At 44.6% G+C, this 26,011-nt stretch overlaps 1 protein-coding gene across 3 annotated transcripts in view; it reads left to right on the forward strand.

Annotated features, from left to right (window-relative positions):
* Positions 1 to 26,011, forward strand: part of nrp2 (neuropilin 2) — a 351,320-nt gene that overhangs the window by 66,666 nt on the left and 258,643 nt on the right. The window contains exon 2 of one of the 3 annotated variants that reach the window (XM_008114943.3): positions 13,928 to 14,018. In XM_008114943.3, the coding sequence (XP_008113150.1) occupies positions 13,946 to 14,018 (73 nt within the window). In that variant the 5' untranslated portion in view covers positions 13,928 to 13,945. Of the gene's footprint in view, positions 1 to 13,927; positions 14,019 to 18,551; positions 19,285 to 26,011 lie in introns of those variants that run through there. The other 2 variants (XM_008114946.3, XM_008114941.3) reach the window with 2 other exon arrangements.

A 26,011-nucleotide genomic window follows, 5' to 3' on the forward strand; every position in this document is an offset into this window, starting at 1 on the left:
AGTTGGCAAATTGTAATTTTGTCAATGTCTATTGTTTCCAAATGCCGGCTGAGGTCTTTTGGCACGGCACCCAATGTGGCGATCACCACCGGGACCACCAGCACTGGTTTCTGCCAGAGTCTTTGATTATTATTATTATTATTATTATTATTATTATTATTATCATCATTGTCATTATTATTATTATTATTATTATTATTATTATTATTATTATTTCACCACTAAGCAGGGCCGGCCCTAGGTAATTTTCAAGTGTAAGCAAGCAGTATTTTTGGTGCCCCCCCCCCCCCCCCCCGGACAAACCAATCACTGAAAAATAAAAGGTAGAGATGAAGAGAACACACACACACACACACACGTGGCACATATGGTCCCTGCATATGTGTTTGTCTATATATATGTATCTTATATATACATACACATACACACAATGTGGAAAATATGTGGCAAGGTAGATAGATAGGTAGGGAGCCACAGCAGAAGAACCTTCCCTGGAGCAAGGCCTAATAATAATAATAATAATAATAATAATAATAATAAATCATCCCAACAAAGGATTCCCCCAGGCAAGAAGCAGCCAAGCAATTGAAACATTTATACCTGTCTCCAACAGACAAGAGTTCTTTATTTCTCCCACCCTGGACTTTCCGCAGATATATAAACCCCACTTGATTGGTTTCCAACCTATAAGGATGCCTGCCATTGATGCAGGCGAAATATCAGGAGAGAATGCTTCTGGAACATGGCCATACAGCCCAGAAAGCTCACAGCAACCCACTTGTCTTTACTGTATTACACAAATGTAATGTGCATCTCAATTTTGGAATAGTCATTTAGGCAAACAGGTGTGGCTGAGACTGATGTAAATATGGTAGTTTTAGCCTTCTTACTCAGATAGAAGCTTGAATAGACCTACAGTAACTAGGCTTTGGCATTTTAAAGAATATTCTCAGCATGATAACTATAGTCCTTGTCCTCTGCTGAGCATGAGAATGATGAGCAGACCTTTTTTTCAACCTCTGACAACTCTGATGGCAAGGCTGGGGTGATTTACTTGAAGTGGGGACAAACTTAGTAGATGTGGGCGAAACGTCAGTATTTTAAAAACTCTAAAATCACGACAGTAAATAAAGAACACCACTCAGAAAACAAAGGAATTCCAGACAGGAAACAATCGGGGCCAGCTAACACCTCTCAACAAAAGATTACCCCAGGCAGAAAGCAGCCAGGCTTTGAAGCTGCAAGACTATTTAATGCTAATCAAGGTACCTCAGACAAGAGTTCTTTTTCCAGCCCTGAACATTCCACAGATATTTAAACCCCACTTGCCTATTTTCCAAGAGACCTCACAACCACTGAGAGAAGAACCCCACTTGCTTTGTTTCCAACAGACCTCGCAACGACTGAGGGTGCCTGCCATAGATGCAGGCGAAACGTCAGAAGAGAATGCTTCTGGAACATAGATATAAACTCACAGAGAGACTGGGGAAACGGCCAATGAATGTCCCTGCAGTAGAAAGGAGATGAGGAGGGAAGGAGGGGAAAGAAGGGACGAAGGAAGGAAGGAAGGAAGGAAGGAAGGAAGGAAGGAAGGAAGGAAGGAAGGAAGGAAGGAAGGAAGGAAGGAAGGAAGGAAGGAAGGAAAGGAGGGGAAAGAGGAAGAAGGCCAGAAAGGGAGAGGAGGGAGAAGAAGGAGGGAGAAGAAGGAGGGAGGGAGGAAGAAGAGGGAGGGCGCCAGGAGATCCTTAATCAGGGCAAGCTAACAACTCCCAACAAAGGATTACCCCAGGCAAAAAGCAGCCAGGCTTTGAAGCTGAAGGTTATTTAATGCTAATAAAGGTGCCAATTTGCAGCATTCACACGTGCCTCAGACAAGAGTTCTTTTCCCCACCCTGAACATTCCACAGATATATAAACCCCACTTGCTTTGTTTCCAACAGACCTCGCAACGACTGAGGGTGCTTGCCATAGATGCAGGCGAAACGTCAGAAGAGAATGCTTCTGGAACATAGATATAAACTCACAGAGGGACTGGGGATACGGCCAATGAATGTCCCTGCAGTAGAAAGGAGATGAGGAAGGAAGAAGGGAAGGAGGAAGAAAGAAGGAAGGAAGGAAGGAAGGAAGGAAGGAAGGAAGGAAGGAAGGAAGGAAGGAAGGAAGGAAGGAAGGAAGGAAGGAAGGAAGGAAGGAAATGAGGAGAAAGAGGAAGAAGGCCAGAAAGGGAGAGGAGGGAGAAGGAGGAGTGAGAAGAAGGAGGGAGGGAGGAAGAAGAGGGAGGGCGCCAGGAGATCCACAATCAGGGCAAGCTAACAATTCCCAACAAAGGATTACCCCAGGCAAAATGCAGCCAGGGTTTGAAGCTGAAGGATATTTAATGCTAATAAAGGTGCCCATTTACAACATTCACACGTGCCTCAGACAAGAGTTCTTTTCCCCACCCTGAACATTCCACAGATATATAAACCCCACTTGCTTTGTTTCCAACAGACCTCGCAACGACTGAGGGTGCCTGCCATAGATGCAGGTGAAAGGTCAGGAGAGAATGCTTCTGGAACATGGCCAGACAGCCCATGAGAACCGCCATCTTGATTGGGCTGCGGAGGGGGCGGGGCCGAAGGGCACTTCCAAGGCACTCCTTCAGAAGTAGGGGGCGTGGTCTCCTGGGAGGTGCGTGCCCTCCGTGGCCTTAGGTCCCGCCCCCTCCACAGCCTCAAAGCCTTGCTGCAAGGCAGAAAGGGAGAGCAGGTAAAAGCGGAAGGAGGGGGGGGGAAAGAGGGAGAAGAGGGAGGGCGCTTTTGAGCGATGGTGTGCCGTGCATTATAATTAGGCCTCCACAGCGCCCCCTTCCACCTGCGCCCGAAGCCGCCGCTTCAGCCGCTTTAGCGTTAGACCGGCCCTGCCACTAAGTCAGGGTGAGGATTACAACAACAACAACAACAACAACAACAATAACATTTTCTTTATATTCACCCTTCTCCCTGAGGGGACTCAGAACGGATTACATCATATATAAACAGACAAAGGCAAACATTCAGTGCTTTGTTACAGTGAAATATAATGAGACACAAATACACAGGCAAAGGCTTCTCCTTTCATTTCTGGCTCTGGGGGCGGTGCTTTTCTCTGATTCTGGGGAGGTGCTCTTGTTCATTTCCAAGCCAAGGAGCCTGCGTTGTCCTTAGACACCTCCTGGTCGTGTGGCCAGCACGACTGCTTGAAGCTTCTTTTTGCCTTTTCCTGCTGAAGCGTTACCTATTTATTCACTCACATTTACATGTTTTTGAACTGCTAAGTTGGCAGGAGCTAGGGATAACAGTGGGAGCTCACCCTGTCCCGCAGATTCGAACTGCCAACCTTCAGGTCAGTAGTTGAGCAGCACAAAGATTTAACCCAGTGTGCCACTGCAGCCCTAATTTAATTATACTGAACAAGACTTATGGGTGTTGTAGTCCCCTTATCATCTGCAGTTCCACATGCTTCCCAATCCCAGTAAGTATTACAAGTAAATGTTCCAAAAGGAGTTATGTTGGTATGCTGCCTTCTGCAATATGGGGATAATTATATTAAATAATCTGGCAAGATTCTTGTTAAGTAGAGGTAAAGTAGAGGGAGAATTTTTGTATGGAAATAGATATCATATCCCTGCACTGACAAAACAATATGCTTTTTTTTTTAAAGACTCAATAAAACACCCATGAAATAGAAAGCAGCCTAAACCTGTTAACATGCAACGGGAGCATGATGCATGTGATAGTAAAGCAGCTCTGCCCATGTTTGCAGTGTGAGTGACATCTCTCCCAACTGTGGAGGAGTAAACACTGCAAAGACAACAAATGTAGAGGCGAGATTGTTAGAGGGGGAGATTGTCAGTGCTCAGGGGTCATCTCCTTTCTAGGCTTCTTCCCCTTCCTTTTGCCCACTGTTTCTTTCAGACTCAAAAGCTATTGATGATGGCTTTGCACTGGAACAATGGCTTTCCTCCCAAGGTGTTAATTAAGCTGTGCCTTTTAACAGAACACAACCAAGTCTCCAGCCATTGTATCTTTCATTTTAACCTTTCATGTTGGTAAGTGTGAAGATTGGCCCTCAGTAGGAATTAGTTAAGGGCCTAACTATCTTAGAGCAGTAGATCCCATCTGATCTTGGATGGAGGCCACTGTATGTCACATATATGCCAGAGGAAGGAACTGGCAAGAGAACCCTCCTTTTCTTTAAAAAAAAAACCTGTGAAATTCATGGGATCTCCATACATCAACAGATGACTGACTTGAAAGCACACAAGAATTCAAGTCATCTTTTCCAGAATTTGCCTGGTATCCACCTGAGGCTGAACGGACGGTAGTTGTTTGGGTCGTCCTTTTTTCCCTTCTTGAAGATAAATAGGGACATTTGCCCTCCTCCAGGCTTCGGAGACTTCTCCCATTCTCCAAGAACTCTCAAAGATGATTGCCAGTGGCTCTGAAATAACTTCTGCTAGTTCCTTCACTACTCCTGGATATAGTTGATCCGACCCTGGAGACTTGAATTGGGTACGGTCTGTAATTACAACATAGTTACAGAATACAGTAGTCTCGCTTATCCAACGTAAACGGGCCAGCAGAATGTTGGATAAGCGAATATGTTGGATAATAAGGAGAGATTAAGGAAAAGCCTATTAAACATCAAATTAGGTTATGATTTTACAAATTAAGCACCAAAACATCATGTTATACAACAAATTTTACAGAAAAAGTAGTTCAATACACAGTAATGCTATGTAGTAATTACTGTATTTACGAATTTAGCACCAAAATATCATGATGTATTGAAAACATTGATTACAAAAATGTGTTGGATAATCCGGAACATTGGATAAGCGAGTGTTCGATAAGTGAGACTCTACTGTATATAGAACAACATTGTTGATCAAGAGCGAGATTGTTGTATACCAGGCTTGGGGGACATTTTTTTCCCCAGAGTCCCAGACATTGACTCACTTTAGTAATTGAGATTATTTGCTACATTTGTATTCTGTATTTCCTCTAAAAAGCTCCAAGTGTTATCCCTGTGTTCCCTGTGTTATCTCAATAACAACCCTCTGATGTGGATTAGATCAAGAGAGCAACTGGCCCAAAATTGCCTGTGATTGTCATGATTCAGTGAATTCTGCTTCCAAATCCCCTCAGTCTAAGCCAGTGGTTCTCAGCTTGTGGGTCCCCAGATGTTTTGGCCTTCAACTCCCAGAAATCGCAGCCAGTTTACCAACTGTTAGGATTTCTGGGAGTTGAAGGCCAAAACACCTGGGGACCCACAGGTTGAGAACCACTGCTCTAAGAGATTTGCAGTTTTCCATTTTCTTAGAGAGAGTAAAGTTTAGTGTTGTTTATTTTAGCTGAGTAGTTCACCAGATCTTCTGTTCAAGTTCATGTAGACAGAGGAGATGATAGCACGTTCTATCCTTATCTGCTTTGTTTATTTCTATTTGTGGTCTTTGGTACTCCTACACGACCATCATCTTGCAGCAAAAGATGTGACATACTGTGCAGTAGAAAACCCAGCATTTCATATCTTTCTTTGCTAAGCGAGAGGCCGCCGAGTCTGAGTTCTTGTAATGGTCTCAAGGTTAGGCGATGGCTTCAAACCCCATAATTTTGCCATTGGCTGATTGCCTTGTGCTCTCACCACCACATTGTCTCTGAGTTCTTGCCAGAGGCAGAAGTTTTGCTTTGTGCATTTTTGTGGGGAAATGAATCTGTGCTTGGCTTTCTGTAAGTGCTCATTTTCAGCCCTGCCATATTGTTTGCTTATTTGGAATGATGTCAGGGGTCACTGATAGAAGCAATATGTTGTGCAACATGGGAAAACTGCATGGCTCGCCCAAGCAAGCTCGGGAGCCTGAAACATCCGAGATTTGCATACGTTACCAAAGCTGGTCTGTCCTTAAAAAGTAACTTTTCCCAGGTATGTAATTTTTTTCAAAATAACAAAATACATTTCATTTATAAAAATAGAAATTTTACATAGTTTTAAAAATGAGGCTGAAGGATTCTCAGCTCCTTTGCGGAACACATTTAACAAACACAGTGAGAGAAAGAGAATAAATTGGATAGGGAACCTTGGGACTTCCAGGTGTTGATGAACTGCAACTTACATAAATCCTCATAATTTATCATTTGGGCTTGTGGGAGATGCAGTTTCACAAGATCTGGAGGCTTCTGTCATGAAGTGCAACTTCTCTTGTGTGGATCTTCCAGTTTAATAATGTTTCATCAGCCGTGGTGGCACAATCGGTTAAACCCTTGAGCTGGCAGAACTGCTGACCTGAAGGTTGGGTTGCTGACCTGAAAGTTGGCGGTTCGAATTCCATGAGATGGGATGAGATCCAGACTGTCAGCTCTAGCTTGCGGAGACATGAGAGAAACCTCCCAGTAACACATCTAGTGGTGGCACAATCGGTTAAACCCTTGAGCTGGCAGAACTGCTGACCTGAAGGTTGGGTTGCTGACCTGAAAGTTGGCGGTTCGAATTCCATGAGATGGGATGAGATCCAGACTGTCAGCTCTAGCTTGCGGAGACATGAGAGAAACCTCCCAGTAACACATCTAGGCATCCCCTGGGCAATGTCTCTGTAGACGGCCAATTCTCTCACATCAGAAGCGACTTGCTGTATGTTCTCAAGTCGCTTCTGACACGATAAAAAAATAGATATAGCTCAGGGGGGAAGGAGAGGAAGACAACTTCCATTGTAAAAGTTTCACTTTGCAGGATCTACCATCTCTTGGCCATTCAAGAGAGTGTCCAAGCTACATTAGGCTTATATGTGTCACAAGGATCCTCTGTCAGAAACTGGCCTGGTGTCACAAGAATTAGGCTCAGTTTGAGAAATATGTTTATGCTATCTTCCAGTGAGCAAGCAGGAGTGACATTCTTAAAGATGACCATTGCAGCCATCTGAGGGACATCAGCCACAGCTTGGTTAAGCAACAGGAAATAAGGGAAAGTGAGGTGCTGGGAGAGGATATCCTTTCCCTCAAGACAGGAATAGAAAATAATAGTGGGGAAATAGGTTCCATATTTGAAGACGCATGGGCTTCTCTTCCCCAGTGAAAGGAAATTCCATCCCATGCAAACTTCAGCCAGCACTTCATCTGTGAAATTCTTCCAGCCAAATTTAATACAGATGGTGAAGTAAACAAACTATTAGAGTAATTGAATTACAGATTGTCCCATTTTCCAGTGAGGTTTTATGGATGTTTTTTCATATACCAAGATGCATGCAATGGAGGGGGAAGGAGACAACTAGTTCCAATAATATGTTGAGCCATTTGATTGCAGTGAGATGTAACACAAACACATCTGCCTTCTTTATCCTCTATGAGTGGAGTTACTGTTGAAGTCACTGGACATTCGGATGAAACATAGTTTCCTCCGATGCTTCTGATCAAACCACCAATCCCAGGATTCCATAGGAGGTAGCCATGGCAGTTGAAGTGGAATCAACGCACTATAATTGTCTAGTGTGAAAGGATGCCTCAACAGCTGGTTGCAATTCAATACTGGAGGTGTGTAAATACCAAGTAAGTCTTTCCTGGAAACAGTTGAAGGATATGCTTCTGAACTGTTAATAGATTAAAGGCAAAGTCTGCTTCTATGTCTTAGGAGGAGGAGATCACTTCTACTCCATAGTAAATGATGTCCTATAGCCCCAGCTGTTCTTCTCACATTGCTCCCATATGGGACTTTCAACAGGAATTACTGTATATACTCGAGTATAAGCCGACCCGAATATAAGCCTTGGCACCTAATTTTACCACAAAAAAACTGGGAAAACATTGACTCCAGTATAAGCCAAGATATCAATAAAATTACATTAATTGAGGCATCAGTAGTTTAAATGTTTTTGAATCTTTATATCAAGCTGTAATTTAAGATATGAGTGTCCAACTCTGAATAAATCATTATTTTCATCTTCTTCAATATAAATGTGCTTATGTATCCTTTTAATAATAATAGAGTGAAATAATAAATATAATAATAATAATAAATGCAGTAAAATAATAAATGTATTAATAATAATAAAAATAGAGTAAAATAAATGTAAAAGTAACAACAATAATAAAGTAAAATAATAAATGTAATAATAATAATAGAGTAAAATAATCAATGTAACAATACCAATAATAATAGAGAAAAATAACAAATATACCATATATACTTGAGTATAAGCCGGCCTGAATATAAGCCCACCAGGACCCTCACCCGAGTATAAGCCGAGGAGGTTTTTTTTTCAGTCCTAAAAAAGGGCTGAAAAACTAGGCTTATACTCGAGTATATACAGTATATTCCAGAAAATTTAAATGTTCATGTTTCAAAGAGAAACTTTTATGTTCTAATGGCTGTGGGAAAAGACATTAGTGAAAGGTGTACATGTATGTATTTGTGTGCATGCACACTATCAGTCCTAATAAGAGAGGGATAGGAAATACAACGTATACATTAACATTTTTCTGGAGAAAGACTATTGTCTCACTGCCTTAGGACATTTTCCTAATTTGATTAAAGACAAACTGTAAGGGCCTGTCCACATAGCCATATAACCCAGAATATCAAGGCAGTAAATCACACAATATGTGCTTTGAACTAGGTTATCTGAGTCCACACTGCCATATATTCCAGTTCAAAGCAGAACATGTGGGGTTTTATTCAGCTGTGTGGAAAGGGCCTAAATCTCCAGATACTGCTGGACTGCAACTCCTATCATCCCCTGCCATTGATGATGCTGGAAGCCAGAATGCTAACAAAGCCTGGGGAATAATCTTTTGGCATCTCAACAGGAAACATCCCAGCCTGCAATACACATTAACTGGAATCCTGTACTTTTACTTATGAAAATATGTTAAAAACTACCATTCAACACACTTGATTTAACATTGTGCTGCAACACCCTTCCTGTGACTGATGAAAAGGGAGCCGAGAAACGTCTGGCTATGTTTCTGTGTCCAGATGTGAAGTGATTACACCCTCTGCTGAGGTTTCAGTGGATTATGTAATCATTTTGCTCTGGTTATGGAGACATAGCTCCCACTCCTGCTCCATCAGCCACTGAATGATTGCAAGTGGGACGGGGAAAGCTGAAATGGTTCACTGGTGCATTTAGCCATTGCAGAGGGAGGAATGCCGCCCCTCAAGTAAGTCAAGAGTGTTGAATGGCCATTGTAACAGAGCTGTAAGATTCCTTGGAGAAGATAATGATGCTGGGGAAAATGGAAGGAAAAAGGAAGAGGGGCCGACCAAAGGCAAAATGGATGGATGGTATCCTTGAAATGACTGGCTTGACCTTGAAGGAGCTGGGGGTGGCGACAGCCAACAGGGAGCTTTGGCATGGACTGGTCCATGAGGTCACGAAGAGTCAGAAGCAACTGAACAAATAAACAACAACAAATAGGATTCCAATCAATGAGTGTTACATGCTGGGAAGTTTCCTGTTGAGCTGCCTCAATATAGAGAGGGCAAAGTGCTGCTCTCCAAGCTTCATTAGCATTATCCACATCAACCAAGAAAAGATGTAAGGTGACATAAGGTGGCTTTAACACATGAATGATTGGGAGCCCCAGTGGCGAAGTGTGTTAAAGCGCTGAGCTGCTGAACTTGCAGACCGAAGGGTGCCAGGTTCAAATCCTGGGAGCGGAATGAGCGCCCGCTGTTAGCTCCAGCTCCTGCCAACCTAGCAGTTCGAAAACATGCAAATGTGAGTAGATCAATAGGTACTGCTCCGGCGGGAAGGTAACGGTGTTCCATGCAGTCATGCCGGCCACATGACCTTGGAGATGTCTATGGACAACACCGGCTCTTCGGCTTAGAAATGGAGATGAGCACCAACATCAGGGGAAACCTTTACCTTTACCTAACATCTGAATATGTCACTAGTGGGCTGCCAGATGTTCCATTTAAAGGAAGATATGTCCTGCATTGTGACTCTTTAAATGTGATCATACAGTGCATCCTTCGTCATTGATTTCTTTTGCCTTGCCAGGATAGTATACTGACAGAGCCTGCTTAGAACAGGGCTGGGAAGCCTTTTTCTCTTCCTGTTTAGGGATGTATTTCTTCCAAAGTTGTCAGCTGGGATAGGATGCTGCTGGTGAGAAGGGGTTGAAGCATATGGTCGATGGACATAAAAACCAGAGGAACTGGGACTCACTTTCTGCCTCCTCCCTTTTTTGCAAAAACTTTCAGCTGAACACTAACAGAGGCTTTGCCTACATTTCATTTGAAGTTTCCCATAGTTTCCTAGGCCAGCTTCTCATAGGGCAGGCTTACTGAATATGGTAACATCCAGCTTGGCTACAGATATTCATGTTTTTACTAAGATTGTGGTCTGCTTTTGCAAATGTACGTATATTGCTTGAATTGAATGTTCAATGTGCAAGAGAATTGCTCCTGTTCCAGTTTTTTAGTGTTTATTTTGCCAGTTTACTGAACATTCCTGGGAATTATGCTCCAGACTCATTCCTTGCTTGTTCCTATGTTCGCTCTTCCCGTTGGAAAACAAAACCCACAGTTTTCTTTCCTGGCTGAATCAGAATTTAGAGTTGAGTGCTTCAATATGGAACGCACAAGCAACTATGTTATGGTTCCCAAGAGCTATTTATATACTTTCAAGCTCATGCTTGACTAGTTTGATAGTAGTCTAGCCATAAGCTAGCCATTAAAAAAGTCACACATTTTCATATTGAAAATTCAGTGAATAAAGGATTGCAGTCCCATTTTCATCAATGGGGCTCTTTTAACAAAATGCAAGGGATGACAGATGAGATAGACCCAGTCTGAAGTGTCTATAAGAATCACAGAGAAAACAGCAACCAGCCAAGGTAAAAATTACCATTCTTTCACAAAATGGGCCCAAGGAATCCCTTGACTTTCAACAGGAGATGAAGCACGTATGTCTGTGTGAAAGCAATAGACAGTGTTTTTGTTAATATGATGGATTGCAGCAATACACAGATTTTATTGGTATGAAGCAGCCAACAAAATTTACAACCTTTGTTCATCAATCCATACAAATACCCACAACTTTATTGTAGCACGGCATATATATCATATTTGTGAAATAACTTTTGTGTCTTCGAAAACATTTCATTATATGTGGGTGTTGGACATGAGATGTTGTTGCTTTGGTGAGATTCCTTTTGCCAGGTATACCATAAGGAACCAAAAATAGGATAAAACTCCCAGGGCCATATCAGAATCTATGGATGTCTTGGTCTCAGGCTGCTTGACATTTAATATTTGAGACTAAAAAATTGTGTGAACTCCTCTACAAGGTGCACTGAATTGTATTTAAATCAGTCAGGGGCCAAGATACAAGTGTGCACCACCATCAACAAACACCTTCTTGGTTTTCAGACCAAGGACAAAATTGTACCTCTGATTATATATTTTGAAAATCCTCTTTTAAGACATCTGTGACAAACTTTGGAAAACTGCAAGAAGTTTTTCTCGTTATTTCTTTTTATAAGAAATGAGCAGGTGCCATTTGTCAAGGAGACAAAAATAAGAATTATCAGATGGTTTACAAAAATACTTCTGCAAAAAACTCCACTAAAAATGAACCCAATGTACTTGGATCTGTAAAAGCCCTAATGAGACAATGCTAAACTTGGAATTCAAGAACAGCTGAACTGAACGATGATGAATATAGCTCTATGGTTTTTGTTATTCTGCTTTGTAAATGGTTATTGTTTATTATTATACGTTTTAATTGTTCGTCTCGTTTATAAATCAGGGAAAGGGACTGGAGACAAACAGACTAAGAAAATGTGTTGTTTAAGGCTTTCATGGCCGGAATCACTGGGTTGCTGTGAGTTTTCCAAGCTGTATGACTATGTTCCAGAAGCATTCTCTCCTGCCGTTTTGCCCACATCTATGGAGGCATCCTCAGAGGTTGTGAGTCTGTTGGAAACTAGACAAGTGAGGTTTATATATCTGTGGAAGGTCCAGGGTGGGAGAAAGAACTCTTGTCTGTTTGAGGCAAGTGTGAATGTTGCAGTTGGCTACTTTGATTAGCATTAAATAGCCTTGCAGCTTCAAAGCCTGGCTGCTTCCTGCCTGGACTAAAAGAAGACCAGATTGCTTAAACCAGAGAGTGGGTTTTTGACTGGGAATCTTGGAGCTTGGATATGTAGCTACTACTACCCTACACAGCAACAGCCAGTGTGTATGTAGGAGTATATAGGAAACTATGGCATATCAAGTGAGCAAAACTAAGCGTGGGCAACTGTGCGGGGCTAGAGGACTGCATTAACTCTCCAGGAGACCTTGGTGAGATGCATCAAAAACACACATTTTTGCTCCCAAATGGCCTCTAAGGGGTGTAGGGAACACTTTCATCATTAGATGAATGTATGTTTTCATGACAATTGCTTTTTTCTAAAACACTTCCCTTATACTGGCTTCCCTTTGCATTACTAGTCCTCTATGTCATTTGCTTCTAGGAAGTATAAGACCTAATGTTTGTATCAGAAATGGGGAACATGTGACTCTCCTACTGCTGTTGGGCTTCAGCTCCAATCATTCCTTATCACAAGGACTGATGGGAGCTGCAATTCAACAGTATCTGAAGGACAAGTTGTCCATTCCTAAAAGGCTAGAACCCTTTCTACTTATTATTCTCAACAAAGCTAATTGATCCTATCCAACTGTTCGAATTTGGCAGGAACGGTTCCAATTTATTCCCACTTTTTCAGCAGTTTCCCTTCTTTGTCTTGATCTTGCCCAGTTTCTGCAAACTACTCAAAGTACAAATTTCTACTCAACTAACTTAGCTGGGGAAAAGGAGAGAAGGGTCAGAATCTTACTTTTTCCCAGGAGGCTCAGTCAGAAGCAAACCACTGCAGCCTTCGGCAGCTTGTCTGTTTTCCTTCATTATTAACCTTTGTGATCTTGACCAACTCATTGTTACTTGGCTACATATGTCCAGTTTTCATCTGTGAAATGTTGGAAGGTCTCCTCATCACAAAACTCTGGCTTATATGCAATGGAAGGAGAAAGGAAGAAGGGGATCTCAGGATTTAACTAATCAGCCATGGGACGGGAATGGGGAAGTGAGCTGCAGAAGCTGAGTTATTACATGATCATTTTCACGGGACTAATGTACCAACAAGGTTCTGACTAGGACATAAACCCATAGTTTCATTGGTAGCAGAAGGCCCCAGCTTATATTTACATGTGCATATAGTTAATAAGAAATTTCCATACTAGGTTCTGCTTCTGCACAGCTAGGGAGGCCTCCATAAAATCTCTCCAGAACTGTTTGAATCAGTTCTTCATAGCTGCATTGTATGCAGTGTATCTTTTTCAAACTTTTTAAAGCCCATTTACATTTATTTACATTGTAAATGTACAAGGACACTTGGGTTTTCCAGTCCACATTTTAAAGGAAACCTGTCTTGTATGTCTTTTCTGAACCAGTAGAGTCTCACTTATCCAACATAAATGGGCCGGCAGAACGTTGGATAAGTAAATATGTTGGATAATAAGGAGGGATTAAGGAAAAGCCTATTAAACATCAAATTAGATTTTACAAATTAAGCACCAAAACATCATGTTATACAACAAATTTGACAGAAAAAGTAGTTCAATATGAAATAATGCTATGTAGTAATTACTGTATTTACAAATTTAGCACCAAAATATCACAATTTATTGAAAACATCGACTACAAAAATGTGTTGTATAATTCAGAACGTTGGATAAGCGAGTGTTGGATAAGTGAGACTACTGTAGTTTGGAATGCACTTTCCACACTTCTAAAAGTATGTTGTTGAAAACATACCAATTTTTACAAATGAAACCACGTTTTAACCGTAAATGTGCATGAAATAATTTTAATGCATTTTAAGATAAAATCCATGCAGAAATGCAACCATCCTTGTTAAAATTACAGTTTGATGCACAGCGGAGAATGGATTTATGGATGTATGCTTGGAAAACTAAGATGAACAAGAAAAGTCTCTTCCATCCAGTTCTTCAACTTGGTAAGTAGTTTTGAACCCTTTGGGGAATAATTGTTGTCACAATATCATGAAATCAAAGAAATAGGGGTTTCTTCTGCTCTTTTCCCTGTTTCCTTCCTTTCTTTCCTAATAGTATCCTTTCATATTTTTTCACTGAGAACCAACCAAATCCTTTGGAAAGAAGTATTATTCACAATCCCTATCTGATGTTTAAGAACAGTTTATGTACAACATGCAACAGCAAATCAATGCCTGTCCTTATCACAATAACAAACAAGAACACTATTTTAATGATGTGGATCGTTAGCATTGAATGCTGCCTGGTCACCTTTCACTTGGGAGAGCAAAGGAGCAGATCTGAACCACTGCAGGTGACCCCAAGCTATATCTGAGGTCACGTCTTCCCATATGTCCTTGCAAATCCATAGGGCAGCACATCGTTCTCCTAAACACAGGCACACCACAAACCTGTCCTCATCCCTGCATAGTCGGAAGTGAATCCCACTGAGATGAAGGCGCTTACTCACAATTCTGGATATAATACATATCCTGCAACTATACTATTTTACTTGTAATTAAGGTCAGTTCACTAGCTATGGTGTCTACTGTAAAAATACAAGTCATTTTGCCCCCCAGATGCTGCTAGACTGCAGCTCTCAGCATTCCTTGTCCCTGGCTATGCTGGAGAAAGACTATGGGTCCATGACTCCTATCCCTGATCTGTGAATGCAGAGATGCTGATCTTTCCACCTTCACCACGTCCTAAATGGCTGGCACCAGGTAAGATGATACAAGGAAATGTTCAGAATAGCTTCCCATCTGCCAACACATTAGGCCACTTGGTGTTTTTTAGTAGTGTGCAACTTCATAGGTTCACACCAATTGCTCACACCCCAATTTACTGCAAACAGCCCATTGAAAGCCTTGTGATGGGCCAAAACAAACAAAATGAAGTTCAACAGGGACAAACGCAAGTTACTTCACTTTGGCAGAAAAAAATGGAACGCAAAGATACAGAATGGGGGACGATGCCTGGCTTAACAGCAGTACGTGTGAAAAAGACCTTGGAGTCCTCGTGGACAACAAGTTAAACATGAGCCTACAATGTGATGCGACGGTGAAAAAAGCCAATGGGATTCTGGCCTGCATAAATAGGGGTATCGCATCTAGATCCAGCGAAGTCATGCTATCCCTCTATTCTGCCTTGGTCAGACCACACCTGGAATACTGTGTCCAATTCTGGGCACCGCAGTTGAAGGGAGATGTTGACAAGCTAGAAAGTGTCCAGAGGAGGGCGACTAAAATGATCAAGGGTCTGGAGAACAAGCCCTATGAAGAGCGGCTTAAAGAGCTGAGCATGTTTAGCCTGCAGAAGAGAAGGCTGAGAGGAGACATGATAGCCATGTATAAATATGTGAGGGGAAGTCATAGGGAGGCGGGAGCAGGCTTGTTTTCTGCTGCCCTGCAGACTAGGACATGGAACAGTGGCTTCAAACTACAGGAAAGGAGATTCCACCTGAACATCAGGAAGAACTTCTTCACAGTGAGAGCTGTTCGGCAGTGGACCTCTCTGCCCTGGAGTGTGTAGGAGGCTCCTTCTTTGGAGGCTTTTAAGCAGAGGCTGGATGTTCATCTGTTGGGGGGTGCTTTGAATGTGATTTTCTGCTTCTTGGCAGGGGGTTGGACTACATGGCCCGTGAGGTCTCTTCCAACTCTATTATTCTATGATTCTATGTGTATATGTGTGTGTCTCTGTGTGTATATAGAAAAACAAAGAGGGATGACTTACAAAGCTCAGTTCTCCTTGTGTTGTCTAAGGCTTTCATGTCTGGAATCACTTGGTTGTTGTGAGTTTTTTGGGCTGTATGGCCATGTTCCAGTACCATTTTTTTCCTGACGTTTCACCTACATCTGTGGTAAGCATCCTCAGAGGTTTGTTCAGAGGTCTGTTGGAAATTAAGCAAGTGGGGTGCATATATATCTGAGTGTTGTTCACACACAGACATATCCTATAGTGTTTGTGTATATATCTATGTATATCTACAGATAATAATGCTACTGGAACATGACCATACGGCCTGAAAAACTCACAACAACCCAGTCAATTCTCATTCTTGGAGAACACTAGGGCCATTAGATTAGACAATTTACAGTACTTCCAAGATCCCTCAAACTCCCAGGAGGAAAAACTACCCTTCTCCATGAAAAACTTGGAGTGATTTATGGCCAATTTTGACACCATTCAGCTTCAAAGGAAAGCAAAGCCCCCCTCTCAATAAATCTTGGCAAGTAAACCCCATGATATTAAACCCCCTAGGGTAGGAAACTACTTGAAGGCACACAGCAGCAAAAGTATGTCTGTACTAAACTCCCAACCATTAGGTCACGTGCAAATAACTTCATATGCACAGCCCACAGCCCCATCATCTTATAACCGGCTTTTAGCAAGAGTGAAACTCTTCTTAGAGAGGAATGTTGAAAGTCAGTACGCCCCCAGTTTGCACCATGTTGGGCACCATGAGCTAATCCTTGCCTACTAGATGTCATGGAAATGGGGCCCCTGGTGACACAGTGTGTTAAAGCGTCGAGCTGCTGAACTTGCGGACCAAAAGGTCCCAGGTTCAAATCCCGGGAGCAGAATGAGCGCCTGCTGTTAGCCCCAGCTCCTACCAAACTAGCAGTTCGAAAACATGCAAATGTGAGTAGATCAATAGGTATCGCTCCGGCGGGAAGGTAACGGCGCTCCATGCAGTCATGCCGGCCACATGACCTTGGAGGTGTCTACGGACAACGCCGGCTCTTCGGCTTAGAAATGGAGATGAGCACCAACCCCCAGAGTCGGTCATGACTGGACTTAACGTCAGAGGTTGACTTCCCATCTGTGCTTTAAAGACTCTTTTTTCGTTTTCCTTTAGATTTTCTGTCAATTTCTCTAGCCTCTTTTCCATTGATTCATTTCTATATACAAGACAGATCTATCGTGAGATCCATTCTTCTTTTTCTCCAGTTTGTCCAGTCAGTTTTATTTTTCCTTTCTCTTATTTTTTGTGTCAAAATGTCCATTTGAATGATATCTAATATTTTGATTAGCCAATCTTCCACGTTGACCTGCCTGCCTTCTGATGCCTTTGGAGGAGGAGCATGTTCATTTTCATCGTTTCCTCTTTTCTGTTGAAATTGTCCACATATGTTGTCGAAGGCTTTCATGGCCGGGATCACAGGGTTGTTGTATATATTCCGGGCTGTACTTCTAGAACATGGCCATACAGCCCGGAATACATACAACAACCCCATTGTCCGCATACAGTAGAGTCTCACTTATCCAAGCCTCGCTTATCCAAGCTTCTGGATTATCCAAGCAATTTTTGTAGTCAATGTTTTCAATATATCATGATACTTTGGTGCTAAATTCATAAATACAGTAATTACAACATAACATTACTGCGTATTAAACTACTTTTTCTGTAAAATTTGTTGTATAACATGATGTTTTGGTGCTTAATTTGTAAAATCATAACCTAATTTGATGTTTAATAGGCTTTTCCTTAATCCCTCCTTATTATCCAAGATATTCGCTTATCCAAGCTTCTGCTGGCCCGTTTAGCTTGGATAAGTGAGACTCTACTGTATTTGTGGATTTCAGTGGCTTCTCTGTGTAGTCTGGCATGGCGGTTGTTAGAGTGGTCCAGCATTTCTAAAATCAGGACAATAAATAAAGAACACTCTGGAAACAGGGGAATTCCAGGCAGGAAACAATCAGGCCCAGCTAATACCTCCCAACAAAGGATTCCCCCAGGCAGCAAACAGCCAGACCTTGAAGCTGAAAGACTGTTCAATGCTAATCGAGGCAGCCAATTGCAACGTTCACACTTGCCTCAAACAGACAAGAGTTCTTTCTCCCACCCTGGACATTATTCCACAGATATATAAACCCCACTTGCCTAGTTTTCCAACAGACCTCACAACCTCTGAGGAAGCCTGGCATAGATGCGGGCGAAAGGTCAGGAGAGAATGCTTCTGGAACATGACCACACAGCACGGGAAATGCACAACAACATAGTTGAATAGGGTTGTTGTATGTTTTCCGGGCTGTATGGCCATGTTCTAGAAGTATTCTCTCCTGCCTGCCATAGATGTGGGCGAAACGTCAGGAGAGAATACTTCGAGAACATACAGCCCGGAAAACATACAACAACCCTGTGATCCCGGCCATGAAAGCCTTCGACAACACAAGCCAGTGAATAAGCTTGTCCCAGATATGGATTGCAGTGCTGGCAAGTTTTCCATCCAAAACAACAACGCATCCTTTTGGCGGCGAGGCGCCTCCTGCCAGCCTTAGTTGCCAAGTGTGATGTGCGTCTCTCTCTCTTTGTGTGGGTGGCGTCGGGAGCTCGGGATGGTGCTTCCTCGCGTGGGGAGGAAGCTGTGAAGCAGGGAAGGCGGCACTCTCGACCAGCCTCTGTTCCTCCCCTCCTCGATGTCTATGCGCGGGTACGATCTGCTGTAGGCTGTGTATACACACGCCTTAGCAGCAGCAGCCAGCCTGCCTTCAGGCTTTGGGGCGAGTACGATCTGCAGTAGGCTGTGTATACTATACACACGCCTCAACAGCAGCAGCAAAGGCGTGAGGCTGTGGGGCGAGGCTCCGGACTTGTTGCGCCTTCTCCCTTTCCAGACAGCCTCCCTCCCTCTCTCTCTATCCAGGACTGGGTGCGAGTCCTGACCGCGGAGCCTGCCTCTCTCTCCTTTTCTCCTCCTCTTTCTCCCCCTCCCCTCCTTTGGTGGAAAGGCGGAAACCCAGAAGGGGCGGGCCCTGGGCGCGCGCGCGTGGATGTCACGGAGAGCGCTGCCTTTTCTGCCTGACATCCGCACGCGGCTCGGCCCTGAAAAGGCGGCGCGCGAGCCGAGCGGCAGGCAAAGCCTCTGCATCTCTCGTCGTCTCTCTCTCTCTCTCCACCCAGGAAGGCGAGGCGGACTCGGTCACTTTGGGCTGCCTTTTCCCCAGCCGAGGCGCCTGCTTGCCTTCGTCTATGTGTGTGTGTCACTCCCGGAGCGCGTCTTAATCAGCAGCTGCTGCTGCTGCTCTTGCTCCTCCGCCTTGAATTGAAGAAGGAGTTCCCTCTCCGCCGTCTCCGCGTCGGATCCAAAGCGAAGGCTTGCAAGGAAGGAAGGGCTTTCCCCTTTCCTTCGATACATCTCTCTCTGGAAATGGATACATTTGCCTTCCTCTGGGGGTCTCTCCTCATCTTCTTCTGGGCTGGGTCCGGAGTCCGAGCGCAAGCAGCAGGTAAGGATAATTATTCACAATTCGGATGCCCCCATCTCTTCGGATCGATCTATTTCCAGGAGACCGACACAACTTTCAGCCTCGCAGGGTTTTGTGACCGGGTGCCACACAGGGAAGGCACCAAAGACTCCCCAAAGTGGGAGGAAGAAGAGGAGCAGTGTTGTTTAGGCTTCCTTTTTCCTGCAGGATCACACATGCGGAGCCTCGCCTCAGCTCCAGCCTTTTTGGCAGAAAGGCGCCGCACTTAAATCACTCAAAGGCATGGGAGGGGATTCACTTTGTAGCGACTGGAGCTTGTTTATAAAGTCAGGGAGGACCCTGGGGAAGAAGAGGCTTTGGCTTTGCGGGAAGAGCAGCGGGACGAGGCTCTGGGGAAAGGGAAGCCCTTGGTGTCTCCAAGCGGCGAGGAGGAGAAGCCCTTCTGCGGCCGAGAGGGAAAGCCTCCTATTGCGCGGAGGCATCGCTGGGACGAGGAGCCCCCGGTGGCGCAATTGGCTAAACCCTTGTTTCGGCCAGAGCTACTGACCCAAAGGTCGGAGGTTCGAATCCTGTCAGCTCCAAAAACCACTTCGATATCTCTATATTAGGATCCCGGTGGCTCAATGGACTAAACCCTTGTGCCGGCCAGGACTCCTGACCCAAAGGTCCGAGGTTCGAATCCTGTCAGCTCCAAAACCCACTTCGATATCTCTATATTAGGAGCCCCCGGTGGCGCAATGGGTTAAACCCTTGTGCCGGCCAGGACTCCTGACCCAAAGGTCCGAGGTTCGAATCCTGTCAGCTCCAGCTTCAAAAACCACTTTGATATCTCTATATTAGAAACCCCCGTGGCGCAATGGGTTAAACCCTTGTGCCAGTAGGACTGCTGACCGAGAGGTTGGCGGTTCGAATCCGGGGAGAGCGCGGATGAGCTCCCGCTATCAGCTCTAGCTCCCCATGCGGGGACATGAGAGAAGCCTCTCACAAGGATAGTAAAACATCAAAAACACCCTTGCAGACGGCCAGTTCTCTCACACCAGAAGCGACTTGCAGTTTCTCAAGTCGCTCCTGACACGGGGGTGAAAAAGATCGCTGGGGCTGCTGAGTTCAAAGGCGGATTGAGGAAGAAAAGAAGGAGGGAAGGAAGACAAACCAGAGGGTCTTTGCCCTGAAAAGCGGCCAGGAGGAGACACGCTTTGGCTTAAAGGCAAAGCCTTGAAAGACGTGTGTTGGGGGGGGGGGGGAGGTGCAGCGGCCGAAGGATCAGCCTGTAGCCTCGCGCTATTCCTTTGCCTCCCGCCGCGGGAGCCCTCTTCCCACAGAAACGCTTGAGTTTATGGGCTTCTTTGGATACATTCACACTGTAACAGGACGGCACTTTGACACAAGGTTGCTGTGAGTTTTCCGGGCTGTATGACCAATGTTCCAGAAGCACTCTCTCCTGGCGTTTCGCCCGCATCTATGGCGGGCATCCTCGGAGGTGGTGAGGTCTGTTGGAAAACTAGGCAAGTTGGGTTTATATATCTGTGATGGGAGAAATAACTCTTGTCTCTTGGAATGCTGCAGTTAATCGCCTTGATTACCATTGAATAGCCTTGCATCATCAAAGCCTGGCTGCTTCCTGCCCGGGGGAATCCTTTGTTGGGAGGTGTTAATCTGCCACGGTTCAGCCCTACTTGGGCAGGAAAAGATCTTGGGCCCTTCCACATAACCCAGAATATCAAGGCAGAAAAATCCCATAATGTCTGCTCTGAACTGGATTATCTGAGGGCCCTTCCACACACAGCCCTATATCCCAGAATATCAAGGCAGAAAATCCCACAATATCTGCCTTTGAACTGGGTCATCGGAGTCCACACTGCCATATATCCCAGTTCAGAGCAGATAATGTGGGGTTTTATTCAGCTGTGTGAAAGGGGCCTTTCCACACAGCCCTATATCCCAGAATATCACGGCAGAAAATCCCACAGTATCTGCTTTGAACTGGCTTATCTGAGTCCACACTCAGATAATGTGCGATTTTCTGCCTTGATATTCTGGAATATAGGGCTGTGTGGAAGGGCCCTGGAAGCGGCCCTTGTCCAACTGCAACTGCAAATCGGGTTAGCGTTGCTTTAGTCTAGACGCCGCCTCAGGCTTTCGCCAGCTTCGTATCTCTGAACGTTCCCTATCCAAGTCTTTACCAGGGCCGGTCCTGCTTAGCTTCCACAATCACATCACTCTGGATCGCCAGAGGGCACTTTTCCTTGGCTTTTGCCGCCAGATTGAAATATTAAAGAAACAGGCTGACTGGAAGCATTTCCGCAATGATATGGCCAGGATGTGTCTTTAAAAAAACAACAACAGAGGAAATCATGTCTAAGCGGGACTCGAACCCGTGGCTGAGAGGAGAGGCATTGATGAGCTAGGCGCGGCTAGGAGTCCGGAGGCGCTTGCGATATTATAGAGCGCGAGAGAAAGCGCGCGAAGGGTGTGTTCTTCACGCGCCTTGCTTTAGAAGGGAAAGGCTTCCCCGCTTCTTCCCTCCCGTTCGTTGTCCTCTCAGCCTGGCCAGCTCCCAGCAAGCAGCAGCAGCAGCCTCTTCCCCTCCCTCCTTTTTGGCAGAGGCCAGCCTTGCGGCATCGCCTCCCTCCCTGCCTGGCGAACTCAGCCATGCCTCAAAGTCCCCTCAGGAGAGGCACCAGCCGCCTCAGCCTGCGAGTTCCCTCCTGCTTCCACACCTTGAGGGAGACTCAGCCCCAAACAACGCCTCAGCCCCAAACAACGCCAGGGCTGCCTGCTCTCACCAAGGGGAGGAAAGAAGCACCCAAAACCACCTTCAGGCTGAGGAGAGTATGTTTAAAGGAGTGCTCAGAGTGAGGCTTCTGGTTGGTGATGTCTGGGCACCTGAACAGCTTACTTCAGGCCACCCCATGGATTTCCTCACACATTCTTCGATACCATTAGTTCTTGTTTCAGGGAGTCTCTTCCTTTCCCTTCACACCACAGGCAAGTCCCCAAGTGAGGAACACTGGTTGAATTTGTTTATAAATCAGAACAGGGACCTTTGAAAGTGTAACACTATTCACACACTCTGGGAGAGCAGAACCCCACTTGCCTAGTTTCCAATATATCTCACAACCTCATAGATGTGGGTGAAATGTCAGGAGATAATGCTTCTGGAACATGGCCAGACAGCCCAGAAAACTCACCACAACCCAGTGATTCCAGCCATGAAAGCTTTCGACAACACAAAATAGGTTCTCTAGATTTGTCCTTAAGTTGAATTTGTTTATAAGTCGGAGCAGGGCATTTTGAAGGTGTAACATCACAAACACACACATACACACAAAGAAAGCAGCACTCCAGTACATGGACTGCCTGATATATCTCAGATTCATCCTTTGCAAAAGGCTACAGGCGGTCCCAAAATTATGAACTAGGTAGGTTCTGTAGGTTTGGTCTTAAGTTGAATTTGTTCGTAAATCACAACAGGGACTTTTAAAAGTGTAACTCCAGCACTGTATTCATATGTCCATATCCATAACTATATATAGCATAGGGAAGGATGAACACTCCTGTGGTTGTTTTGCTTTCTGTGCCTCTGTTCAGAAGATTTCAACTCACTTTCTGTCCCTTTGATAATTAGATTTTGAAAAAAAAAAATGGCTTACTATTGAAACAAGGATTGGTGAGAAAGCTTCATTTTCCCCATGATCTTTTCCAGGAGTAAATTTTCCTTCTGAGGGGTAGATTTCTCTCACTTCCTGTCGTCTCATCCCCATTCTTAACAATGAGTTGTTTGTAAGTCAGATGTTTGTAACTGTAAATGAGTTGTATAGGAAGAGAACAGATCTCTATATAGGCCTTGGTTAAAAGTGGTTTGAGCCATGGACTCTGACGGCCAGGACATGAAACCCACTTTGGGCCACCTCAAAGGGAAACACGATAGCAAACTTGGTTGTTTGGTGGTTTCCGGACTTAAGAATCTTAAAGTTGTATTGTTGAAGGCTTTCCTGGCTGGAATAACTGGGCTGTTGTGTGGTTTCCGGGCTGTATGGCCATGTTCTAGCAGCATTTTCTCCTGACATTTCACCTGTATCTGTGGCTGGCATCTTAAGAGGATTGCTCTGAATAAATCTTGCCTAGAAGACCCTGTCATTCATTAGCCTTACAAGAAGGGACTTGTAAGGGGCAGCCATAAGGGGCACTGTTGTGTTTTGGGTTGAGGAAAGAGAACACATTGCCACTTGGGGAGACAGGGCAGAGGATGAAAAACATAACCAGGCACTCATAGTCTCTTCCAGGGCTGAGTGGCTGTCTCAAGCAGGAGTATTCTGGGTGCTGGTTAGTGATTAGATTTGTTGTGATTTTACTTTTGTGTTTGTGGGATTTTCTGACTTGGGTATCAAAATAACTTTGTGGACTTTGCTACTGTTGCACCTTGAGTTGGGTGCATGTTTGTGCACATGGGTCACGGTTACAACTTGTTGTTCCACCTCAGTCAGCAAAATGTCTTAGGCCAGTCCTGCTCCTTTCTCCAGTTGGCGAAGGCGGTCTTATGTATACGCCGGAAACAAATTGATTCTTTGTTTTTCTTTTTAAAAGAAGCACACTGCCCAAGAACAGCCCCACGGTGAGCTTTGGCTCCCAGGATAAGTGAGGTAGCTCCTTTCTGGCGACTGTTTGGCTGTTCTGGCTCCTCCACTGCAGATTTCTCCAGCCCCACTCCCTGCAGATTATTAGCCATCTGATCCGGTGGCATGGAGTCCCTCCAGAGGATACACTCCTCCCACCCCCTGTCCCCGGCCTGATGATTTAAGTGAGATCGGCAGGGAAATCAGAAACATGTGACTGGAGTAATGGAAAGGAAGGAGGGGACGAAAAAAGAGGGAGGGTGATGGATCTGGAAGTAAATGCAGACTTGTTCCCGAATTCCTGGCACCAGTGCAGTGCTGCAGAGAGACTGCTGCTGCTGCTGTCATCATTTTGGACACAGCCATAGACCTGTGCTGATGGCAGCAATAGATAGATGTATTTATTTTTATAATGGCCCAACTTTTCCATGGCAGAGATGGAGTGGAGTGGCAATTGGGTCAGGTATTTGGCATAACTATAAGATTCCAGGGAGGCTCAACTCAGCCTAGCTGTGAGTCACGGGGAAAGAGGGGAATGAAGCATTGAGCATTTTGTGACACCTCAGTTCTTCAGCCAGGTCCTTCCCGGAGACGGTTCTCAGTGATGCCCTTCACATCATCTAAACTGTTTTTTTTTGGGGGGGGGGGGGGGGAGGAGCATATTAGAATAGCAGAATTTGCAAAAGACTAAGGAATGATCCGGGGAGAAGGAAAAAATGGAAGGGGAGTAACTTTTTCTAATTTTGAAGCATATATGTGGCAATAAATGTTGCATGTTGGCATGACAATCACTTGTTGAAGCTAACAGCTTAAGAATCTTAAAAGCTGTATTGTCGAAGACTTTCATGACCGGAATCCCTGGGGTCTTGTGTGGTTTCTGGACTCTATGGCTGTGTTCTAACAGCATTTTCTCCCAAATGTGGCTGGCATCTTCAGAGGACTCTGTGCTAGAACATGGCCATACAGCCCAGAAACCACACAATACCCCAGTCTTAAAGCCCTTATCAAATAGGGCTGGCCCAAGATACTTTGTAGCCTCAAGCAAAGGACAGGATGTCTCTTTCCCTCCAAGGGAGTTGGATCCTCCTCTACATCTGAGAGCCCTAAGCTAGTTTAAAGGGTAGCAAGAACAAGAGGGATTTCTGGGAGGAATGGTTGTGGAGTTGCCGATGCCCACTCCTTTTTACAGTTGCCTCCTCACTGTCTAATGGTGGGTCTTGGCTGGGTCTGTTGTTAAGGCAGGTCTCACTTGCTTCTGTGTACAACCCACATACAATGATGGCTGCAGAGAAATAGGGGTGCATTTTTTTACTTAGATCAATGGTTTGCTGTTGTTTACAAGGAAATCTGTGTCACTAAATATGAAAACAATGTTTCTGGGTTATGAGAACATAGCTCGGTTGGACTCCATGGAGCTGTCTGAATTCTGCAAGAGCTTCCCTTCCATCAGCCCCATGCACCTGCTTTTGGTACGCTGCCATGTGCGGGTGATTTCTGAATGAAAAGTGCTACCTTCCCAGTCGGGGATTGGCGGAAGGAGCCTTTTGGTCCCTCCCACCTCCCCCTGTGAGTAAGGAACACCTCAGCTATGCTCTGCAGCGGTTATGTTCCTGAGAGCCCTCTCTCTCTTTCTCTCCCCACCTCCCTCTCTCTCTGTTTGCTGGCAGAACTGCAGATGGAAGACTTGTATCCCCACCGCAATACAAATGATGTAACTTTTCCAGGCTGCAGTGCAGGGTCTTCTATATTGTTAAAACCCCTAATGAAAAGCTTGATGCAAACCAAATGGCATTGTTAACAAAGGTTAGAAAGGCTGTAAATCAGATGGGTTGGATATTTCAGGACAGACGGGGGAGTTTTGTTTTTCCACTGATGTTTTGTGGGCCAAAATACAACAACTGCAGGCAAGTCTGTTCACTCCAGAGAGCGGCCTTTTCCCACTCCCTGTTGCTGATGCTTCTCCCCTCGCCAGCTGGAGGGAGGAGGAGGGCTATCCCTGTTTGTATTGAAGAGCAATCTCTTTTACCACTTGGCATTGATTTGCTTGGGCCACTGAAGCAGAAGCTAAACCCAAGCAATCCATAAAAATTCTATTAAGACAAAGGTTACCCACCCAAACAAACTAGAAGTCT

The sequence above is a fragment of the Anolis carolinensis genome, chromosome 1 (genome assembly GCF_035594765.1).
Source record: "Anolis carolinensis isolate JA03-04 chromosome 1, rAnoCar3.1.pri, whole genome shotgun sequence".
Lineage (NCBI taxonomy): Eukaryota > Metazoa > Chordata > Lepidosauria > Squamata > Dactyloidae > Anolis > Anolis carolinensis.